The sequence below is a fragment of the Polyodon spathula genome, chromosome 18, assembly GCF_017654505.1.
Source record: "Polyodon spathula isolate WHYD16114869_AA chromosome 18, ASM1765450v1, whole genome shotgun sequence".
NCBI lineage: Eukaryota > Metazoa > Chordata > Actinopteri > Acipenseriformes > Polyodontidae > Polyodon > Polyodon spathula.
Window position 1 is genome coordinate 16,357,207 of NC_054551.1, and position 25,249 is coordinate 16,382,455.

At 38.4% G+C, this 25,249-nt stretch overlaps 1 protein-coding gene across 1 annotated transcript in view; it reads left to right on the plus strand.

Moving 5' to 3' along the window:
* frem1b (Fras1 related extracellular matrix 1b) overlaps positions 1-25,249 on the plus strand; it is a 133,129-nt gene that overhangs the window by 14,195 nt on the left and 93,685 nt on the right. Inside the window, exons 2-8 of the mRNA XM_041217702.1 lie at positions 3,342-3,915; positions 7,374-7,468; positions 12,153-12,457; positions 17,605-17,804; positions 18,417-18,740; positions 19,187-19,295; positions 20,112-20,243. Of these exons, the coding sequence (XP_041073636.1) occupies positions 3,673-3,915; positions 7,374-7,468; positions 12,153-12,457; positions 17,605-17,804; positions 18,417-18,740; positions 19,187-19,295; positions 20,112-20,243 (1,408 nt within the window). The 5' untranslated portion in view covers positions 3,342-3,672. The remainder of the gene's footprint in view (positions 1-3,341; positions 3,916-7,373; positions 7,469-12,152; positions 12,458-17,604; positions 17,805-18,416; positions 18,741-19,186; positions 19,296-20,111; positions 20,244-25,249) is intronic.

A 25,249-nucleotide genomic window follows, 5' to 3' on the forward strand; every position in this document is an offset into this window, starting at 1 on the left:
ATAGGCGCAGAATGAAGCTGAAAAAAAGACTGTATCTGATAGCCTTATGCACCACAGAGATAACATGAACATAAACAAAGGAGATAGCTGCTTCTGCTTCCAGCACTCAAAGAATATCACAGACATTTGCAGAGCTTTTTGAAATGTTACAGTAAAAAATAATGACTTGGATCTCACTATTGATGACTTTGTTGATAAATCGAGTGTTCAGGAGAGGATTTATCAGTATGCACGTCTATAAAGAGGTATGTGAAAAATACAGCGAACAAGGGGTGGGGTTTGGCTGGAGATTCCTTTTGCGAGTGTGAAAATAAATTGGACATGATGCTCCTAACATTTTACCCCAAAACAATACTGTTTAGATTGTAATGCTATTCCATCTGCTCTTGTACTGTAGGGTATTGTTCTATCACGCCATTGTTACCTTTACTTAATATTGCTGAATATACTTTTTTAGATAAAAAAAATGCAACAACAAACACTTATGCACAATTCTAACCAAAGAATTTTATCATCTCGCAATATTAAATATTTAGTCTTACAAAATTTTGAAAAAACCTCTATTAAAAAAAAAGGTTGTATTTCCCTTCTTGCCCCCCCCCCCCAAAAAAACTAAAGAAACACTTTTTTAATTCTTAGTGATATATATCCATCAGGTGAATTCTTAAGATTAAAATTTAAGTTTGATTCTAATGTATGCCAATTTTTATAAAAAATTATATTGAAACAACAAGCATCTATCTTTCTCATATTTCTTACAGTGATGTTGATTGTGGTATAGTTCAATTCAATATTTTCACTTAATGCACTGCAGCCCATATATATATGTATATATGGCTTGATGTTTTTGGTTTTAACCAATAACCCAAAAAACACCCCCGAAGACCTATTTAGAAGATTTGGTAAACTGATACATGTGGGTTTTGGCAACATATTTTAAATAATGTCAATCATGCACCACTCTCTACATGAAGAAAATGGCTTTGAGAAGACAGTCAGTGTGACAAGATATTGCTACTGACCAATCATCAGTTTTTGTGGAGCTACGTAATAGAATACACTTGTTAGTGACTTGTGACTGGGATGGTGTGACCGGGATGGTTGGTGTTGTGATGTCAGACCCGGAAGACAGTGGACACAGACAACAGTGCTGGAATATGAATAAATGTGCTGATGCACCAGTTTATTGTAAAATAAAAACAAAACAAAAAGGCATGATGGCCAAAATAAACAGACTATACATCAAACAAAGACTGAATAAACAAGTATCGTCCAAATCCAGCACGATTAGCAATTGTTGTGTTTTTAGTTTCTGTTTCACTCATGTAATCAGTATTAGTATTAATAAAACAATAATACCTGATAAATAATTACTGCTAAAAGTCTAATAGGTCAACTGGTTAAACTCTCCTGTCAGCATTAAGCTTGCTTTGCAATATTACTTTGCAGTAGTGTATTATTGCTTGTATTAAGTTATTTAAGAGTATTAAAAAAGCTAAGTTGGTAAACAATGTGTACAGTGTTTGAGCTGCAGTAATATAACTGTAAGATTGTAATATGTCTCCATCTAGCTGAATTAATTCTTCACCACATCTGAACCCCAATATTATAGTGTGATAGATATGCAGGCGGTTAAGGAGGCATAGAACTCAATTTGTTACTTCTCACAATTCTCTGAATCAAAATGCATTCAGAGTTCTGCATTGCCTGAATCCTAGACGTGGACACCATCACTTCAACATTGTAATTTAACTTTTGTATATGTATTATTGAAACATAAATACAATGTATTATAGAAATTGAAAACGGATACATTTAATAACCGAAAATAACTGATTTTTGTCAAATAATAATAAAAGCCAAACACCATCCCCACCTCGAAATAAACAAAAATTAAAACCTGAAAAAATCAATCCCTAAATATATATATTATCAAGCTACCTAATGCAGATAAAAATAGAATCGTTGTATCTGATAACTTATTGGTATTCTGTTTCAAACAGTTCTGTTTATATTGATAACATTTTAAATTTAATGTTAAACTAACATTTATCTTAAGAAAATTCAGATCATGGATTGTAAACAGAAGTTAAACATTCATTCATGGAAATAAATTCACCACATGTCTCACAGATCAGGAAATGACCAGCATTATAACAATGTTAAACAGAATAAAAAGCCTTCGTAAATTAGGCCTGCAGACTTTGATCACAACTCTGTGAATGCTTTCACATTAAACTCCTGCTGGGGTCTCTACCCCAAAACCAGGCTCTATCTGACACTTGGAAATCCCAGTTTATTGTTCATCTTAAATAGAACTGACAGCCTCGCATCTGGAGGGGTAAACACTTTTCTTTTGATCAGGCAGATACTAGTAGCTGATTAATCCCAATTGGGTATTAAAGAATCCATATGATTCAGCAAACACGTGGCTTGGTAACCCATTCCGTACCATCACTTGTATGAAGTATTTCCTACCCTCTAACCTAAGACTAGCTCTACTTCATTTCCAACTGAGTCTGCTGGTACTGGTGTCTGTGCAGAGCTTAATGTATTGGTTAGTGATAGCTTTGTCAACTCCTCCTTTTACATCTGAATGTCAATCAAGTCCCCTCTAGTTTGTTACAGCTTAAAAACATTCAGTTCCCTCTACCTCAGTCTCCATAACTCTTTTAAGCCCTTCTCTGGACTCTCCAAGGCCACTAAATCCTTTCTGTATAGCAGGGATCAGAACTGAATAGAGTGCACTTTACATGGGCAGTTTTGTATTTTTATCTCAGTGCATTTAAGCATATTCTACTTTAAGAGAGGCAGGACTACACGTACCTCAAGAGGTTTGACGTGACGCCGCATTGTTGCTACTGAGTCTCAGGGATTCTTAAAGAGTTCTGGGATCAATCAGCTGCAAGGAAACAAACGAGCACTGACAGACTGAATAGCCACCTCTAGTTGTTAAATCCTTATGTTTTTGTGGTTGTAGTCTTCTAGAAGCACGAGCTGCCCAAGATTAAGAAGCAGGTTTCTGGTCCCTTAATTATCTTCAGCATCTAAAGCTACTCAAATGGTTTTACTACATTTGTAAGGCTCTTTACTATGGCATTATGCAGCTATATTTGTATATACATAGATACAATAGTAATCACAGGAGTCACATGATCACTAACAGGAGACACAACGGCTAGAAAGTTATAGTTTTTGAAATTCGTCTTCAAATCTTATGTCTAATATGAATCATAGCTGAAAGGTAAAGCTATGAGAGTAGATTGTATTGCAATATCTGGATTTTGTAAAGCTATTTCAAATTGCTCTGCTGATTAAATGTTTTTGCGTTTTTTTTTCAGACGATTCTTTAACTTTGACAGTTGGAAGATGTCAACCCTATAGGAAAGGTATTCTATAGTCTGGGGATACATCAACCCTAACCCTAACCTCCATTAGGTCAATCCAGAGTGACCTGTGACTGAACCACAAGACTCCTGAGTCATCTCTCCCCCTGTCCCCTGGAGGAAGCCCTGCTGGACTGTGCTCTTCACGTTGAATAACTCATAGAACAGCCTGGGATATGAGCATAAGATCTTGTCCACTGTAGACCATGTTGTAAGACTGTTGGATGAAAGGAAGAAATACCTTATCTTAGGGTTACGTGGATTGCACTTTTACTAAAGTACAAATATGAAGTCTGTTGCCACTGCTACCTTTGCTTTATTGGTGTCAGTCTCTCTAATAGACCTGTCCCCCGTCATGGCTGATGGTCTTGTCCGGCTCAACACAGGAGTCCAGGTTGGCAGAGGGCAGGCGGTATACGTGACGAACAATGAACTGCAATTCAATATCCCTAAAGAAGTAGACTCGTGCAAGGTGGAGGTTGTGCTGAATGAGCTGATAACCCAGAGGGTAGGAAAGCTCAGCCCTCAGGTAAGTACTAGACTGGTTCCCTGGAGATTTAGCTTAAGAAAGAGGGGCAGGGTGGCACATGGGGTTAGCCTTTCACCTCAATGAAATGTCTGTTATCCACATGTGTTGGGACTGCTCATTCATGCTCTTTACTGGGGATTTGTCAGGGAGCGTTGCATTAGCCCTGACGTTCCTGACCCTCCGTACTGGCTAGGTGCTCGTGGGTTAAAGCAAACATCTGCTGGGCTGACCCTTGTCCTCCTGAGTTGTTGTGAGGAATTGCTGTGGTGAAGGAGTGTAACTGGACATTCTAAGTTGGGGGGACAAATTGGGGGCAAAATAATTTGAAAAAAAAAAACTAAATAAAAAAATGCAGCAGCTAGTTTTAGGAAGAGCATCGAGACTGCTCACTCTGATCCCAATTGTCCCACCATCAAATCAGCGGGACATAAAACGAGTCTCAACATAGCCCTCTATTGATAGTAGTGCCCAGAGCAGGAAATCATATTTGCGTTTCTCATGGTACTGTAAAAAAGCATGGATTGAAAATAATCGTAACACAATGTGGATGCAATGATAATGGCTTGAAGCATATATTCAGAAAGACATAAACTCACATTTCCATCTATATAGTTACAAAAAGAAAATTCTTCTGTTTCCCTAAAGATCCAAAACAATTTAGAATTGAGTAAGAGCCGTGCAGGTTTGTATGCTACTTAAAACAAAAAATAAGGTGGTCATTAAAAATAAGATTTTCTTCCTTTATACATACATATTTAAACAACTTCATCTCCAAATGTAAAAATAAAACCCCTTCCCAGGTACCAGTTTTGAAAATAATAATAATGTTTCCAAACCTGTAATTGCTATAACATGTTAACATAGTGTAGCGTGCATGGAGGTAGGCAGCAGCAGGGCTGGTAGGTGACGTAATCACATATAAAGACATAAGCCAGATATACGCTCCTTCCAAAGGAGCCGCCTCTTTTGTACAGCGGTATCGGCGCTATGCTTCAGTGTGAGAGGGCCCGGGCTCGCGCCCGCCCTCTGCTTGTGTGTTGATTGCCTCGCTCTGTGTGATGCGCCAGCCTGCGTTAACCTATTTCGCTACAATATGATGAATATTGCACAAATAAATGACCCTGAATCTGTTTTTCATTTGTGCTCCTGTCTACTACATACCCATATTCTATAAAAACAGATTCTTTAGTTTTTTTTTTTAACAATGAAAACAAAAACGCTGCTAATAACAATAATACTCAGTAAACAGTAAAAATCAAACATCAAAACATGTGCCATTATTAACTTGCTCTGTACCATTTATTGAAATGTTCAAAACAACAGAACCTGGGGTTGCCTTCGCAACCACTGCACATTTTTCTTGTGTCTTTTCTTTTGTTTTCATTTTCATAGCAGACCCTGCACATTTTTTTTTTTGCGGTCTCCTATTCCCTTGTGTTGGAGGGATAGTCACAAATGCGTGTACACAGCTACTTTGCGCAGGCATTGTGATGGATCTGGCTGCCGCAGACAGCTGCTTTATTGCCTTGTACCTAGTGTTGTGTTTTGATAGTATTTCGTTTCAAACCAAACAGCTTCCCGTCTGCAGCTGGCTTACCTAGAAAGTAGCTTTTGTCTTTTGTTTGTACAGTTTGTACTGTACTTGGCACCGGATCCTCTTTATCGTTATCGCTGAGTGATAAGTCAGCATCACTGTTGCTGGTATCGAAATCCTCCGAACCAACTTCATTCCCGTTGCTCATTATAGAAAGACCACATATGTTGCCATGTTTAGCTTTCACTAAAAACTATATAAACTACAACTAAACAAGTAAAACTAATAACAAAACAAAAAATAATAATTTAAAACACTATATACATGCAAAAGTTGAATGGTTTCCTCAATATATCTCAGTCTTCTAAATGGCCACAGGTAGATTGGAATCGCTACATGACACGCAATTGGATACAAATGTCAGCTGACCCTCCCCCAACTTTCATTGCACGTTCCACAGTACGAGCACTGCCTTACAGAATGAAATCTGAAACACTAGATTGAGAAACCGATCATAGAATAGAATGGAAAACTTGACTTATGCATGTACGGCATGGTACTGTAAGCGGGTTTTCAGTTAACCTACGTGTGTACGTCATGGTGTTGAAGTGGTTAATGCATTATAAGAGCTACGTAATTATCAAATAAACTTGTTCTATAATGGTGCTTTTACAAATAACAAATAGAGGGGTCATTTGTTCTGAATTTTATTTTATTAACGATGGTGAATTATAAAGTCCTTATCTCACATAGCAAATCATTTTTTGGCTTTGGGGTCGTACTTGGTTTACTTTCACAATGAGCAAGAAATGACATCTCCATGATTCGTTTTAGACCACTGAAAAATGTAAAACTATCAATAATTCCAGAAAATACTGACAACTCACCGATGATGCACGAAGTTGGCGTGACGTCACTAGGGGCATGGACACATACAATTTCTCTGACATGCCCCTATGTCTGCAGGTTGGCAATTCTGAATGTTGGTCTTGTATATAGTTAACCCCGGCTAGCAGTTCATTTATAGCAATAAAAAATGTCTATATTTGGTTTGTTGTACTATTTGTATCTTGCAAGTAGTGTTTACCGTTTCCCATCCACTTCAATAATAAAGCATTGTTTATATTTCATTTGATATATTTTATAATAATAATGATGATTATAATAATATCTGACGTTTGAAAAAACAAATGCAGAGAACTTATGTGCAGTGGACAGCCTAGTAGTATTGTGCTGTAATTAATTAATTAATTAACTGTAATTAGCCAAAAAATTAAATGTAATTAGCCAATCAGCATGCAGCATCCGAACATTCCATTTTATAAATGAGTACAGACAAGTCGGGAATGAAGTTCATTAAAATGTAACTGTTGCTGTATTTAAATTTCTGCTACAAAATTTGAGAGAATAAAAAGTTTCTATCAATTTGAAAAACAAAATATTACAGCAGAATGTCTGTATTTAATTATACCACACTAATGAACTGGTCTGGCTTTGAAATCTCCATTTGCAAATGAAAAAGGTGCTATACATTGTACAACAAATCAAATTACAAAGGCAGGGGGTTGTTTCAATAAATTTGCACACACCTAACATACACAGTAGATTCTGTTTTATGCTGTTTCGACACAACGCACACTCTAATCACACACATTTACCTACATTTAGGCTGGGGGTGGCAAAGTAATTGATTGCTCAAATGATAGAAGACACAATCATTTATAGAATTCCACACAGGCAGAGAATAAATCCTGAATCTGCCCAGTCCTGTGCAGGGTCTCTCCACCCTGTCACAGAACCTACAATGCAGTTTCCAGGGTTTGCCCTGTATCTGAAACGGTAACCATTACCAAATGCTACTTAAAGAACTGTTGCTAAATTCTGTTGCACCACAATGTTTGCTTTAACAGTCTTCTCTTGCTAGGTGTTCGACTGCCATTTCTTACCCGATGAAGTGAAATATACCCACAATGGCTGCCCCATACTGAAGGAGGACAATGTGATGCTGAGAATATACAGGTAGAGACAGTTCTTTCTTTGTCACTTTGACACTTTAAAGGTCTGTTAAGGACTGGGCTGTGATCCAGCCAGGAAGCAGTGATTCAACTTGGGTCTGTGAGGTGTCTAGTCCAGTTGTGGAAAGTAACAACCTCTAATTCCTTTGGGGGAATCAGTGGTGCAATCTGCAGTGAGGTCTGTTCTCCAGGATTGCCCAGCAGTCTCACTGTTGAAACTGCTCCTCATGAAAGAGTAGCACTCTGTACAGTCTGTCTTAGGAGACATTGGTTGGCAAATCATTCTGCTTCTACCATCCCTCTATCACAGTCTGTCAGAATGGCTGTCTGTTCTAATGAAATAGACATGGACAAATAAGTCATAAGGGGGACAGTCTATTTACACAAAAGTGTGTTGTCAGACTGTGAACATACTTCTTTTATTGCTCTGTGCACACTTTTAAACTCAGGGGAGACGTTTAAGGAGGACAGAGATATTATGGACTCCTGTAGTGGATTATTCATGCACTGGGCTTGCAATGTGTCTCAGCCAACTTTTAATAATGAAGAAAATCACACAGACTCATTTCATTTGAAGTTTTAATGATTCAGAGCAGTATTAGTACAATCTGAGCAATCCAGTGCTTTTACAGGTTTAACAGTAATAATACTTCAATACAGTAATACAAATATTGTTATCATATGCTTAGCCCTTAGGCTAGCCATGCAAAAAGCTAAAGAGTCCACCGCTAAATCCTACAATATATAATATATCACTCTTCAAAGCTACATTTCTATTCCTTTACCGTATACCAATGTGGAAGTTTAGTTATAGATTACAGCATAAAAACAAGAGCTATCTTCAAAGGCAGACTTCTGAATATGACCAAACAGCAACAAGTTTTTTCAGAGATCCTCAGAGGTATGTATCAGCTTTGCACACAGTGTCGGAGTGATTTTGGCCCGTTCTTCTTGGCAGATTTGCTCCAGGTTGTTCAGGTTGGTTAGATGACGCTTGTGGTCCGCAATTTTCAAATAGTGCCTCAGATTCTCAGTGGGATTGAGATCAGGACTTTGACTGGGCCACTGTAGAACATTCACCTTTTTGTTCTTGAGCCACTTCAATGTTGCTTTGGCCTTGTGCTTGGGATCATTGTCCTGCTGAAAGGTAAATTTCCTCCCAAGTTTCAGTTTTTTAGCGGACTGAAGCAAATTCTCAAGCAGTATTTTCCTGTATTTTGCTCCATCCATTCTTCCTTCAATTGTAACAAGATGCCCAGTCCCTGCTGATGAGAAGCATCCCCACAGCATGATGCTGCCACCACCATACTTCACTGTAGGGATGGTGTGTCTTGAGGCATGGGCAGTGTTAGATTTCTGCCACACATAGCGCTTTGAGTTTTGGCCAAAAAGCTCTATCTTGACCTTTTCCCACATTGCAGCTGGGTCACTCTCATGCTTTCTGGCAAACTCCAGACGTGCTTTCAGATGGTACTTTTTGAGTAACGGCTTCTTTTTTGGCACCCTCCCATACAGGCCAGTGTTACGCAGAGCTCTTGATATGGTTGACTGGTGCACCGTTACTCCACTCCCAGCCATCAAACTCTGTAGCTCCTTCAAAGTGATCATTGGCCTCTCTGTGGCTTCTCTCACAAGTCTTCTTGTTTGAGCGCTGAGTTTTGAGGGATGGCCTTTTCTTGGCAGTGCCTGGGTGGTGTGATGCAGCTTCCACTTCCTGATTATTGATCCAACTGTTCTCACTGGGATATCCAAACACTTGGATATTATTTTGTACCCTTTCCATAATCTATGCATTTGTATTACTTTATCTCTAACTTCTGTAGAATGCTCTTTGGTCTTCATTTTCCTTCAGATTCACAGCCATACCAATGATCCTTCAACAGTGGGGTTTTTATCTAGAAAACGTGACAGCAACTTTAATGGTTCACAGGTGGAGGCCAATGGTAAGGTAATTGTGTCCTCGTTAGGGCAATTTCTTTCATCGGTGCAAACTGGGAGCTTCCACAGCACAGGGGTTGAATACTTATGCAAGCAAGATATTTCAGTTTTTTATTTTTCTTAAAAATATTTCCCAACATAAATACCATTGTCACCTTACAATAATTGATTCTGAGTTTCAGTGTTTAAAAATAAAATATCAAACAGAACAAAATTTCAATGTACCATTTGTAATTCAGTAATATGAGAGAATTGGTCAGGGGTCTGAATACTTTTGCAAGCCACTGTATATATATATATATATATATATATATATATATATATATATATATATATATATATATATATATATATATATATTCCCTCTGAGCAGAATATCATATCACCTTTTCAGATTAGTTTACTTTCATATACAGGTGTGTGTTAACATGATATTAATAGGAATTGTAGGGAGTTTTGCCATAGGCCTTTCTTATGAAGTCATTATCACTAGAAGCCCCGCGGCAGTCATTTTGGTGGTTTTTGGTTTTAAAATGTCATTTTCTCCAGTAGTGTACACATATGGGGCTGTGCGTTCATGTACCTTTCTGTCCGTATGTATTAAATATTCTCACAAAGCATGAAACGTGGGAGTGCAGAAATAAAGGAGATATACTACATTATACCTAAAAGCCCCGGGAGCATTGACGGCCACACAGAAAACAATTGTATTTTGATTATACAGAACGGTATTCTACTTTATTATTTTTATTTACCAGTCCACAATGTGTTTAGCTGTAATCAGATTTCTGCTTTGGTCAGTTGATTAGCATCAGGACTAGCAAAAATAAATACTAGAGACTGTGAAGTTTTACTAGGCTACAAAATATGGAGTTGATGTTTTGGATCACTTGGCACAGAAGTATTCCATGAAAGCTGGCTGGGACGGTGGTCTGTTCAGGTGTTTTACAATCTATTGGAAGCAGCAGCCATCATCTATCTCCTGAGTATTTTACAAAGAATGCACAGAGAAGAATTTACCAAGGAGACAATATATTTTACAGTTAGCACAGGAACTTCGCAAGAAGCATTTGGCACAGAGGGAAACTGCCAACGTGTACCCACAGCTTATGGCAGCTGTGCCCTGTGCAGAAAAGCAGTGTGGAGAAGCGCATTATCTGTGTTGATTGTGTACAGCCTTAGACTCAAGATAAAGGAATACCCTTTTGTCAGAATTTTATTTTTCCTAAGTTTATTTATCTACGTTGTTCAGTTGCTTTTGCTCATCTGATAATAAACTGATTGCTATTAAAGTAAAAAATGTATTGCTGTCGTTTCAGTTTTGTAAATATGTACGTATATTGTAAAACGATGTCTGTTCAGATGTTTATTTATTTACATTTTCTTGTTTTGATTTGTATATATATATATATATATATATATATATGCTTCGGTTGTTCAGATGTTTGTGGCGGTTGTTCAGATGTTTGTGGCGTACTCATTCAAAAAAAAATAATAATATCCAACTGTTTCTATTTTCGTTATACTATTTACAGTGTTTTAAATAAAGCCGTCAAAAAGACTGCTGTGGTGCTTCTAGGTATGAGTATATCTCCGGTCCTTAAGAACATAAGAACATAAGAAAGTTTACAAACAAGAGGAGTCCATTTGGCCCATCTTGCTTGTTGGGTTGTAAATAGCTTATTGATCAGAGAATCTCATCAAGCAGCTTCCTGAAGGTTTCCAAGGTCTCAGCTTCAACAAGATTACAGGGGAGTTGGTTCCTTTAATATATTTGCTATTTTTTTCTTTGTCTATGATTTTGCCACTTGTATCTCTTAAGCATCTAACCACCTCTTTGAATGTTCTCTTGCTGTTGTAATATTGGAAAAACATTTTAGAATTGGTTTTAGCCCCCTTAAGCAATGTTCATTTCTATCTTTCTCTTGGCCTTTCTAACTTCCTTTTTAACTTGCGTTTGCAGTTCCATGTACTCTTTCTGTGTACTTTGTTTTTTAAAAAACAGCCATCCTTTTTCTGTGGATGTTTTCTCTATTTTACTCCAATCTACTTCTGTTAGTCTTTGTTTCGTACCTTCATAGTTTGCCTTTCTAAAATTGTAACCCTAAGCTTTATCATTACTTTTGGGGTTTTAAAAAGCACTTCAAATGAGACCATGTTGTGGTCTGAGTTGGCCAGTGGTTCTCTGACCTCTGTTTTAGTTATTCTGACTTCGTTATTTGAAGAGACTAAATCAAGGCATGCCTCCCCTCTAGTCGGTGCCTTAACAAATTGTGTTAGGAAGCAGTCATTTGTCATTTCCACCATTTCAATTTCATCCATCGTGCTACACACTAGGTTTTCCCATTTTATATGAGGGAAGTTGAAATCCCCCATAAGTATGGCTTCTCCTTTGCTACACGCAGTTCTAATGCCATTGTATAACAGAGTACTTTGTCAAGTTGGGTCTTAAATAGATTCAGTTCTGTAACACAGTAGCCTTCCTTTTATCACTGGGATTAATTATTTGCTGGAGTCTCTCCAAGACCACAATGTATTTTTTGTAGTGCAAAACTGAACAGTACTCTAAGTGTAGTCTCATCAGCACATTATAAAACCTCTCTGGATTTGTACACTTTTGACTATGTAACTAAGTATATTAGTCTATTACATCACCAAGATTGACAACCAATGGCTCAGAGCTCATTATCACCATTTTGGACGAGACTATGGATGTGTGAATAAGTGATGAAAATGTATTTGATTTCCAGGTTTACAGAATCAGAGACCTCTGTGGAGACTTTCCTCTTGAATGTGCAGGTGAAGGAACCCGAAGCCAGTTTGATCCAATTTGGTGTGGTGCACCTTGAAGTCCCGCAATTCCACGGAGTGTCAAATCGTGTGGATGGCAGTGTAGTGTCTTTCAGCACTAGTCCAGGTACCATCTGTACAGTGAGGATAATGAGCTCAGAGACGCATACCCCAGCTCACGGGCAACTAGTGACTGAGGACCCGTCCAGATCCCAGAAGAAAGAGGCAACAGCAGGCTCAATCCTGCACAAAGACTTAAGGAAAGGTAATTACTGAGACAAGCTAGTACAAACCAAATATAGCTCCACCAACACTTCTAACATGTAAAGCGGACTTGATAGTTTGTTTAAATTACCTATCAGACTATTTGAATACATTATTCGTGTAAAACACAAACATAAGGAATCTAATGAAGCTGTTAAGGGAGGTTATTTTTTTCAAATAACAAGCTGGGGAAATATTTGACTCCACAGACGCGTTGAAGTAAAGCAGTAATAATTTTCTGGATGGAACTTTCTTTAACCAAATGCTTTCAAAACTGTACATTTGAGATCTATATGGTGAATGAAAGTAAACCACCAATATTTATGGAATTATGCAGTGAGCTACACTTTAATTACTTCACTCCACAGTTATGTGTTATGTTAATTAATCCATATATTGCTGGGTTGTATGGCACTAGGGAATCCCCATGGATTTGGTGGTTATATTGGGAAATCAGGCAGAGGCTTGTCCTGATGGATATATGCTGATCAACTCCATAGTTCCTTATGGGCTATATAGACTGAAGGGTCCTATTAACTTTAGCATTGGCAATATACGTCAGGCATTGTGGCACTGACCCTAACCCTAACCCGAACCCTATTAATCTTTAACACTGGCAGTATACATCATTGTGACATTAACATGTGGCTTCACATTAGTTTTGCTCTTTGAATAATAGGGACTTGTAAGAATATGGTCACGCTAAAGTTGATCAACAAGACTTTAAAATCTCCTTAATCTTTTGAATTGGCAAAATTGTTATAAATAATTAAATATATACAGTGGTTTGCAGAAGTACTCGACTCCTACCATTAATGTCACACTTTGTTGAATTACAAATAATGTATGCACAGTTTTTCAAAAAAACTTTTTTTATTCAAAGCTGTAGTGGTTAAACTGAACATTGTTATATGAGGAGGTGGTTAAATGTCAGAAAAACTTGCAAAGAAAATGTACAAATTAAAATTTACTGGTTGCATAAATATTCAGCCCCTTAAGTCAGTACTTGGTAGAAACACCTTTTGCAGCACTTACTGATATGAGTCTTTTTGGATAGGTCTCTACTAGCTTTGCACAGTAAGATGGTGAAATTTTTGCCCATTCGTCACAGGACTTTAATCTTCAAGTCTCGCCACAAATTTCCGATTGGATTCAAATCAGGACTTTGACTGGGCCACTCAAGAACATTATTTTTCTTGTTATTCAACCACTCCAGTGTGGCTTTGGCTTTGTGCTTCAGGTCATTGTCCTACTGAAATGTGAATTTCCTTCCCAGTTTAAGTCTTAGCTCACTCAAACAGGTTTTCCTCAAGGATTTGCCTGTTCTTTGCACCATCCATTCTTCCCTCTATCCTGACAAGTTTCCCAGTCCCTGCTGAAGAGAAGCATCCCCATAACATGATGCTGCCACCACCATGTTTGACAGATGGGATGGTGCTGACTGGGTGATGTGCAGGGTTGGGCTTGCACCAGATGTAACGCTGGGAATTTGGACCGAAAAGATACATTTTTGTCTCATCTAACCACAAAACCTGTTTCCACATGTCTGCAGTATCATCTACATGCTTTTTGCAAACTCCATACGTGTTTTAAGATGAGGCTTTTTGAGTAATGGCTTCTTTCTTGTCACCCATCTGTACAGGCCAGCTTGTGGGGACCAGTTTATTATTAATGTTTGAATACTGATTCCCATCTCAGACACTCTCTCAAGGTCATTGTTGGCTTCAGAGTGACATCCTGAATCAGTTTCCTGCATGCTTGGCTGCTCATTTTGGGTGGGTGACCTGATCTGGGTAGTGTCTGGGCGGTATCCACTTCTTAATGTTGGACTTCACTGTGCTGAGAGGGATAATCAGCACCTTTGAAATTTTCTTGACCCCTTCTGCTCTGTGCCTCTCTACCACTTTAACCCTGACTTGTTTTGAAAGCTCCTTGGTCTTCATGGTTGCTTTGTTGGATCACTATGTGAGTTGCAGCTTGAAAGTCTTTATATACCTGAGAGAAATGATCTACAAGTTAAGCCACTTTTAGTACATAGAGGCTGAAACAATTTCACTAATTTTGTGACCTTTCAAACAAATCATTTGTACCTGAGTTGATTTAGGGCTGCAGTAGCAAAGGGGTTGAATATTTATGCAACTCAGATTAATCTATTTTTCTCAGTAAATCTTTCTTATTTATATTCTATGTGCATTTTTTAACTTTATCAATGTGAAGTAGTTTGTGTAGATTCTACATGTAAAGTTTAATTTGAAAACGTTGTGGAGTACGCTCAGGTGCCAACAAAATGTGAAAACTTTGCAGGGGGTGAATGCTTCTGCAAACCACTGTATATACTGTATATATTTACTTTAACTGTTCTGCTCTTTGGTACACCTCTATATGTCAGACACACTTGTCTAACAGAGTAAGACCTTTTAGATAGATATTGGTTGTCAAGCCTTGGCAAGGGATGTGGAACCAGGATGAAAAAGTTGCACATTTCCTTTTGCTACAGTGTAGAGCTTAAAAGATCTCTACATGCCCAGTTAAATAATTTTAAAAAATACATAAAACAAGCAAAGAACAAAAAGATCTTCTGGACAACAATAAGGGGACACATATTACAATACATTACAAACACAAGGTAAGAAAATGTATTTGAAATGCTTTTTGTCACAATTTCTCAAAATAGTAACGCTTTACATTAAGTGTCGCTAATTACTGTGTGTTTACATAGTAGTTACTTAGTAAATACACATACATTTACACATTATTACAATGTTATTATTAGTGTTCCACGTTTTCGGTTTTTATCTATAAAAATTTTAAGAGTTTATTTTACACATATTAAAATAGGGATAAAATCTGTAAAAAATTGTTTTTAATTTAAACATTGTAAAAAAATCAGGAGGAAAAAATCTCAGTATATTTACATATGGAATACGATGTGTAGCAGTTCTGGTTTCTGATTAATGTCCCTGGCATGTATGATGAAGTAGATTCTGTGCAAGTTGAAGCCACATTTTTTCAAGTTAGCTGGTACTTTGCGAACGTTTGGGCAATTGCTGTTCTGACAGAAACAGTATCTACAGAAGTTATGAACATGACATCAGCACAAAACAAGCCAGGTTTATTTGCCTTGAAATCATAAAAATAAAATTGATAGAACTGGGAGGTGCAAGCCATCAGGAGACGAGTCTAAAATCACCCTGGACATTTCCATCAATGCCTTCCATGTAAGTTTACCAACTAAAGCATCACCATTTTCTTAAAATATTTATGATTAAGATTGTCTGCGTTAAGTAGTGTTTTAGCTGATGGACAGAGTACTGTCACACAAAGTCACCAATACATACCTCTCTGCAATAAACAGTGGCTGTCCAGCAAAGCACAGCGCTCTGATAAACTCATTAACAGTCATTCTGCGCTCTCTTTTTATTAAAGCGTGTGTAAAAGCAACATAAATGGATTGCTTGTCTCTCAGTTCACTTTCTTATTTTAGTTTAATGTGTCGCTTGTTTTTCAGTATGTTCTTTTATTGTCAGCGCAAACATGTACCTCAATGCAGCCGTATTTGCAAAGCTACGCATCCTCTACCTCATCTGACCCACTTCTGCTATTTTTGCTTTTTGTGTACTTGGAAACATTTGTTTTCTTTTGAAGATTCATAAACTGATTTATGTTTTCTCCCCATTCCTCATCCACTAAAAATATGATATTTTTGTGTAAGTATTTGAATTTAGTTTTTGATCAAGCTAGTAGTTATTACACCCAGCAAATGCCACAATAATCAGATTTTGATTGGCCAACATAATCAGGTGATAGTGTGTTTGTGAAGTGACAGAGAGCCACATTTGAACGTTTTTTGATCCTCTGACATCTAAACATCTGCTGTATCCTAGGATGCAGCATAGGGCTTATTACAATGTCAGAGTGAAAAAAAAAAACAGAATGTTAATCAAATGATTGTGTATTTAATAGAGCATATTACCAGGATAATTTTGAATAACAGACAAAAATTGGGTATAAATCAGTAAAAACCGACATCCAGTTAAAAAAAAAAAATCCTGTATAATTTTTCGGTAGAATTCGGAATAAACCTGACACACGGAACATTAGTTATTGTTCAGTTACAATGTATTTAATGTGAACTCTAACCCTAAACCTGTCTCTATCCCTAACCCTAGCCATAACTCTAAACCAAATAAACCCCCTATAATGCTAAACCCCCTAACTGTAACCTTAACCCCTTTTTGATACAATGGTGTACTTACATACATCATGCAAAACCATTTACACATTAAGTACATTCTAATTATGTGTAAGTACACATGTATTTACTAAGTAACTACTATGTAAATAGACAGTAATTAGACACACAATGTAAAGTGGTAATCTCAAAATATACAGTAGAAGTTAGTCAGGCATGTACTTTGGACCCCTTCAGCTCAGTGAAGGCAAACCCTGATAGCCCAATCTTTAGAACTATTGGGAAGCAGCAATACAAAATTGTTGGTTTGCAAATGGATAGGTAAAATCTACTCTGAAATGAATTGTTTGAAGCAGATGATACTTTGCTGTGCTTTGCTTAGCTGCATCAATGAACCAAACTGAGCCTCATCACTTCTGTGAGGAGATTTTTCCAGTCGAGGTCCCCTTGAGTTAATCATCATTTTCTACAAATTTAACTCTCCAGCCACTTCAGTCAACATGTTTTAATAATTTAAAATGAGAAAAAACAGCTAGAAAAATCCACACCAAAGCAAAACAAAAACTACTATTTCTTATAATGGATTTGAATGGCTTGTTTCATGAAGCAGAACAGTAGTATGTATTGAATTGGCATCTCAGCCCATTGAATTGAATGGAAAGGCAAGGGCTGGACCCAAACAGCAAACCATGCGGTTCAAAGACGAACGCCTTACCACTCAACTAAAGAGCAAGCTCTGTAGTCGAGTGGTAAGTGTCTTCTGCTGATGTTATCATTAGTTACTCAGTCATTAGGAGGATATTCATTACTGGCAAGTGACTTCAAGCCAGCAGTGACTTGACTCCAACCTGTCTTCTCCTAAACAAAAAGGTTGAATAACCTGTTATGTCCGATTACCTGCACATGTCCTGGGAACTGCCCCATGCGTTATTCTTCTCACAATGGTATATTTCCAGCTAGACAAGCCAGCCTCCCCTGCCCTAGCAACAAAGCCTGCCATCCTGGTGTCAAGGAGGTGCGCTTCCTCAAGGTAAACTGTGAAGACTTCCTTCACATGGGTCTGAAGTACCAACACCTCAGCCCTCCCTCTCCCAACATCGACTACATTCCCATTCGTGTGGAAATCAGAGACGAGAAGACACGCACACAGCTGCAGGTACAGTCAGGTTCCTGTGTTAGAAAAGCAGACAACAATAAAGACATAATTTACTTTAAAACATTTAGGGTCAAAACGGGACACTTAATCAAACAGACAGAAACATTTATTGCCACTACCACTGTGCTGTACACCTGAGGGAAGCACTTGGCTTTCTCTTTCCATTTACTTCCTGTGTTAAAGTCTGATCCCACAAGGGTTGTGTTTTATTTCCTGTAATGATGTGAATTAACAGTGTGAAATTAGCAGTGTTGGAAACAGCATGCCACATATTTGGACTGATGCAGAATGTATAGCTTAGCTGTGACAAAGTGTCCAATTTCACCATCTGTGATAATGTAGGTCTTTGTGGTTTTTCTAGATCTACTTTAAGTCTGCACAATCCTTCAGTATTTAGCTTTTTTTGGGCTGGATTTGTTAAAAAGTTTCACATGTTCAAAAATGTACCAAACATTTTAATGTTATCAAGAGTAAATTTGACTAAAGTGACAAAAGTTGGAAATTCACTTCCCTTTCCAGTAAAATTATTTATACAAAACCTTAATTATCCAAAACTCCAAATAACTGAGAGCCTACTGCACTTGTAATTTGCCTTGCATGTGCTTCTTCCAGGCGGAGAATGCCTGGATTCCAGTTAAGATCCAGGGGGCAATCCAGAACCAGCAACCCCGGGGGGCCTTCATGTCCATGTTTATCCTGGAGGTGGACCAGTTCATCCTGACCCCTTTGAGCACTGCCTCTCTGGATGCAGAGGACGACGAGACGCCTCAGTCCAGGCTGGTCTTCAGTGTCACCAAGCCCCCGGATGAGGGCTACATCACCCATCTGGACGACCACACCAAGCCTGTGTCTTCCTTCAGCTGGCAGGACCTCTATGAGATGAAGATTGCCTACCAGCCTCCGAACAGCAGCCATAGTGGCAGGAGGAATTTTGAGGTGCTAAGGAACTCTCATTATCAAAGGGCTTCAGTACCGTATGCATAGCATGATGTTTATTAGGAGAAGGAGTTAGTTAATGAAGAGAAAGAAGGGGATTATCAGGGCCTTTATTTCAGGTAATTTAACATGCAAGAGTGATGGTCTTCCACACAGATCAGTATATTGTTGATTGATCCAGCAGTGGTAGATTTAAACACTGTTTAGATTAAAACAGCTACCAATAAAAGAAAACCACCCACTCTTTTCAGTGAGTCTCTTTAGTGTATGTATCTAAGACTTTCTCAAAGTGCCAGACAGTGTTCTGTTTTTAGTGTTTAAATCTTTTTTTTTAAACCTTTTTCATGGGGTATTCAATGCAGGATTAAACGGTTTATATACATCCTGAAAAATCTATTTGAGGCTGTATATACTGTTGCATGAGCTCGTTGATTATATGTCTTTAGGTGGAGTTTGAAGCCATTGACGGATTCTTTTTAAGCAGCCCATCCATCATGGTTCATTTCTCTATCCGGACAACCGAAACCAATGCACCACGAGTCTCCTGGAACATGGGTAAGCATCTGAGATGTAGATCACCCCTAAACTATCCAATCCAAGTCCATGGAAGTGGACATCTGGTGTAGTCCAGTCCAGTGCCAACAATAGTCCGGTGGCCGGTACATAGAAATACAGTGTATAGGGACATTTGCAAAACATTTACATACAGCTAAAGTTTAGCATCACCTAGAATTTTAGGATTGAGACATAATAATAATAATAATAGGTGTGTAATTCAATATGTTAAAGTAACATTATTCAGCAGGTTTATATAGGGTGATACTAAACTTTTAGTCATAGCTGTATAATATATTTTTAAACCATAAACATTACCACAAAAAAAAACTATTTTATATCAGATCCCAGTTTGAGATCCCAGTTTTTAAGTCATCGTTAGTAGCGCGCATTTCCCTCCATGTATGAACGATGCATCCTGAGTTTGGAACTCTCGAGGACCCACTCAGAATTACTCAAATATGTTTCTATTGCATTACTAGCATATCTTACTTTAGAAATAATAAAATAAACGTAATACATGTGTTGAAGACATTGAAAAAGACTCAATTAAAATGAATTTCTTACATGTGTTTTAGCATTTCTAAATTCAGCGCTAATGATTGTTTAATAGATGATTGTAGCTTACTTGTGTATGTATGTGTGTGTGTGTTTATATTTATATATATATAATAAAATAACTGCATGGAACGGTGATAGACAAAGTCATAGGGGTACAATATGAACCACTGTAGACATACACAATACACTACTTGAGTTTGAATTGCACTGCCGCATCAAAGGGACAAAACTAACTATGGAGCTTTTCTTTGGCAGGGATGGATTTGTTAGAGGGCCAGTCGAGACCGATCACATGGGAGAACTTCCAGATTGTGGACAATGACAACATCCATGCAGTCTACCTAGTGACAGTGGACGGCCCACAGCATGGGCGACTCACAGTAAGAGGTAGGATTTCAATATAACATCAAATACAAAAGAAAAGAAAAAACAGAAACCTGAAATGCTACAAAGAAACAAAGTAAAAACTAAAGAAATTCCTAAAATGGTCTGCATGGGTCCAAGATCTCAGACAGGCCCAATGTAAAATACAGTGCAAATCTCTTATCCTGTTACTTTGGCAGCATAGCTCATTTCAAAGTACTATTTTATTGAGTGTTTATGCATGTACCAATGCTTGGCCATGCCAGGCATGGAAAACAGCCAGATACCAACCACACTATCTATTTATTTCTGAATAGTCTTTGGTATTTTAATGTGTTTAGTTCCAGTAGTTTCAGCAAAGCTGCAAGAAAGTTATTAAATTGACCTTTATTTTATCAGTTTTATACCACAAATGTGGAATGACTAATTATATACATTTCTATAAATTGGTAAATAGGCAGGTAGAGGGAGCACTTTCATTGGCTAACAGATGTTGCAGCCTGTGCAGGTATGTTCCCATTCCACCACAGAATCGTTCTACCTCAAACTTCTACCTCAACCAATTCACTCTAGGAGGGGAAGGGGAGGGGGGATGGACGGACGGACATTTTATAAGTGTAATAGCTCACTCAAGGCATTCAAATATGGTCCACAATCTGCAGACTGAGGTTGTTTAATATTCCTTGGCCTAGGGGTGCGGATATTAGACAATATCTGAACAACTTGTTGGGTGTTATTGCTTTCATATACCATTATAAAGTAGTACAATAGCCACTGGATAGTGCATTCAATGACAGCTGTAGGAACATTATTTATTAATACTGGTTTAAGGTTGTTGTGTGCATTAGTTTATACCACTGGGATCAGGGGATCACATATGAAATCCCTTAACAAAAGAAAATAAATATTTCCATAGTAGTCATATTGAGTAAATATTTACATAGTAGTCACATTTCTTGATGATGACTCTTTAATTGAATAATGTTCATTTACCTATGTTTCAGAACAATGTGGAGTTTGTTCCAATTATGTAGTTTAATAAATAAAACATTGCTGGGGAAATGTAACAGGCTGGCTGTAGGGGTGACGTCAGGCCAAAATGAATAACACATGCAGGCAGTACTGGGGTTGAAACTGAGACGCAATGACTGCGCTCAGTGTTTTATTGAAACAAAAAAGGTTTAAAACAAAAACAGCACACCAAAACAGGATACGGCACTTGCAGCCAAAATAAAAAGGTAAACAAAAGACACTAAACAAGACAGTAGACTAACAGACAAACAAATACGTCAAAACAGAGGATCCATTTACTTTACTTTCTTTCACTTAATTTTACTCTCCTCTCCACACCCATTCTCCATTCACTGAACACACAACCACGAGTGAGTGAAAACATGTTGCTTTCATGCAACTGTACTGAGACTCTATTGTTAATCAGTCATTCAATTGGAGTCTTGGTATAACAAATTAATATAGTGCAATTCCCCGTGCTCACATATTGCATTTTACCTGCACGTGAAGTGCTGTGCAATCCTCGTGCCTAAATACACATATACTCGTGCTCGTAACCCATATTTATATCCTATGTATTTTATACATAAACACCAACATTAACACACTACATACAACACTAACAGACATAAAGGGGCGGGACACTCCGCCAAAGGAAGTTACTTTTAAAAACTAATCCGTTAACGTTACAAGTCACTTGAACAAAATGGTAACTAGTTACAGTAACTTATCACTTGTAACTATAGCTATGGCCAAAACTTTTGCATCACCTAAAATTTTAGTATTGAGACACAATATGAACATCATGCAATCAAATAAACTATAAAATTATATTGCAAAAGCCTACCAAAAGCCATAATAGTAGTACAGTATCACGTTAGATTTCAAAATTATATATTTTTTTATTTGTCAGTTTTTCATTAAGTGTATGGAAAACTATAAAACAGTATGTAATTCAGTGTCAGCGTAACTTTATTCAACAGGTTTCATATGACTTTATGAAGCACTATTAGTTAATGCTATAGGTGATGCAAAACATGTGGCCAGAGTAGTTACAGTTACAATTAATTACTTTCCAGTCACAGCTTTTTTTTTTTACCAAGATATTTTTTTGGTTTGGTCAGTGTGCAGCTTCAAATATTCTTTGAAATTAACCAATAACACTGTATGGGCACGAATGCAATTCAAGCCCACTAAATCAAGTAGCATCTCTATAATTAAAGGCAAAGTAGTAGATAAAACATTCTTCATTAATGGTGAGGCAATACCAACAGTCTGAGAAGCCAGTGAAGAGTCTTGGGAGGTGGTACGACAGGGATCTAAAGGACACAGTTCGTGTGGGAGAAGTTAGACAACAAGCAGTGGAAGGGTTGAAGAGCATAGACAGCTGCGCTCTACCGGGCAAACAAACTCTGGTGCTTTCAGTGTGGCCACTGACTGTGTACGAGGTTTCTTTGACAACAGTAGAGAATCTGGAAGCTTTAATCAGTTCATACATCAGGAAATGGTTGGGAGTTCCACGCTGCCTCAGCAGAGTGGAACTTTATGGTAAAGGAATACTGCAGCTACCAGTCTCCGCTCTAACCGAGGAATTTAAGTGTGCCAAGGTCAGACTGGAAATGACATTAGTAGAATCACGCGACAAATGCATAAGGGAAGCAGCACCTGTGTTGAAAACTGGAAGAAAGTGCAGCAAAGAAAGCTGTGGAAGATGCAAAGCCTGCCCTTCGAATTGGTGATATCATGGGGCAAGTTCAGCTTGGAAGAGGGGGTCTTGGTCTCAGTTCAGCTCCTCCTACATGGCACAAGGGAGCCCCAGCTCAAAGGAGGAAGCTGGTAGTCAATGAGGTGTAAAAGCAGGAGGAGAGGATGAGGTGTATAAAGGCCATTTCCCAGGCCAAGCAGGGAGAATGGATGAGATGGGAGAGTGTGGCACAACGCAAGATTGGCTGGCAAGACCTATGGTCAATGGAACAGAGCAGGATCAGTTTCCTCATCAGGTCAACATATGATGTTCTCCCATCACTACAGAACCTAAACCTCTGGGTAGGAGAGGATCCCTCATGTCCTTTGTGTTCATCACCTGCAACATTAAGGCACATTTTGACAGTATGTAAGGTGGCTCTTAGCCAAGATCGGTTTACTTGGCGCCATGACCAGGTGCTGCGAAGTTTGGCCTTAGCAATGGAAGACAAGCGTAACCTGACCAATACGTTGCCACCTGTTCCATCAAAACATTACACACAAAAGACAACATTCCTCCGCCTAGGAGAGCAACCACCAAAAAAAGGTGTTAAAACCAATCCTCGCCCAGGACAACTGGAAGCTGCTAGAGACTAGAAAATGCTTGCAGATGATGGTCAACAGCTTATTTTTCCACCTGAGATTGCCACCACTAACCTTCGACCAGATATTGTCTTGTGGTCTGGATCAGCACGCCTTGTTCACCTGGTAGAGTTAACAGTGCCATGGGAGGATGCTGTAGATGAGGCGTACGAGAGAAAGAAACTGGGTGTGCTCAACTAGCCGCTGAAGTGGAACAACGAGGATGGAGAGTCCGGGTTTACCCAGTGGAAGTGGGTTGTCGAGGATTTGTGGCACACTCTACAACCCGGTTCTCAGAGACGTCGGATTCAGTGGCCAAGAGTTGCGTCGCACAATGAAGAACTTATCTGAAGCAGCAGAGAGGAGCAACAACTGGCTGTGGTTGAGATGGAAATATTCTGGCTAGGGATCTCAAGCACAATAGAAAGAAAGAAACGCTGACGTACAGGTAAGTAAGCTGGGCTGAGTTGAGTGGGGGATGGAGGGGGGTAATGCTGGGACGCCACAATCACTGTCGAGCCCTCTTGAGGTGTCGTGGGTTAGTTGACGACACACAGAGGATGGAAGGTACCCTACTTAGCTCAATCCAGACGGTTGTCATGCTGATGTGCTGGGGAGGCTGCACTGTGGTTGATCCCTGGAGCCAGCATCGCAGTCGTTGTGTGTGCTGATGCGCCAGGGAGGCAAATAAGCTGATCCCTGGAGTCAGCATTACACTTCAGCCATTAACACCAGACAGAAGGATATCTACATCATTATATGGAAGGAAATGCAAATGGATGGAGACACATATGGATCACATTAGTTTACTGTAAAGCTACATCTTAGTTGTTGCTTATCTTGGCGAGAGCAGTGTTCAAATCAGCATGAAGTCAAATCAGCAACTCTCGTGTAATGGAAATCATGAAGAGCCAGCTATGGAACCCACTTGTTCACTCCTCTGATGCCATGTTCATGTGATATGTACGGGTTCACTTGCTCTGAAGAGCTTTCTGGTTTCCATTTATTTAAAAACATCCTGTTTTTTCAAATGTAACTAACAGTAACTTATTTCACATATAATGTCATGTGTTACCACATTTAGTTACATGTTACTGAAAAATGTAATCAGATTACAATAATGTGTTACATGTAATGTCCATCTCCCCAACACTTTAATCGAATACCAGTGTTCATCAATGAAACAATTGATGTAGCAAGTCTATGGACTGCTTAACTGGATAATTAAGGAGTGAAAGACACACAAGTGAGTGCCGCTGACATAATTTACTAGAAAATATCTTGGAAACTTAAGCTTGGTTTTCTTTGCTTGGTACAGTCGTCTCCATGTAGAGGAACACCTGTTAAGAGAACACTTCAGCTTAGGGAACACCCTAGTGGTGAAACTGAATTTTCCCATTGTAAATGGTCCGCTTAAAGAAACAGGAACTTCCCTTAAAATAACCCCTTTTTAGCTTCTGTAGTGATTATTTGCTTAGCAACTCAAAATGGACACAGTACTGTTTTGTAACCTGATAACTTGTAGTCACCCTACACAGTTGATAGGCAACTATACTGTCCTCCCTTAGGAGATACTACTGGGCAAATAATTAAAACTAAATAAGTCAGTAAGGGTGACTGACAGTAAAACAGGGTCGTCACAGTGCATCAATTTCACTAAACACACACAGGTTTATTTTCCGAGGAACACAAAG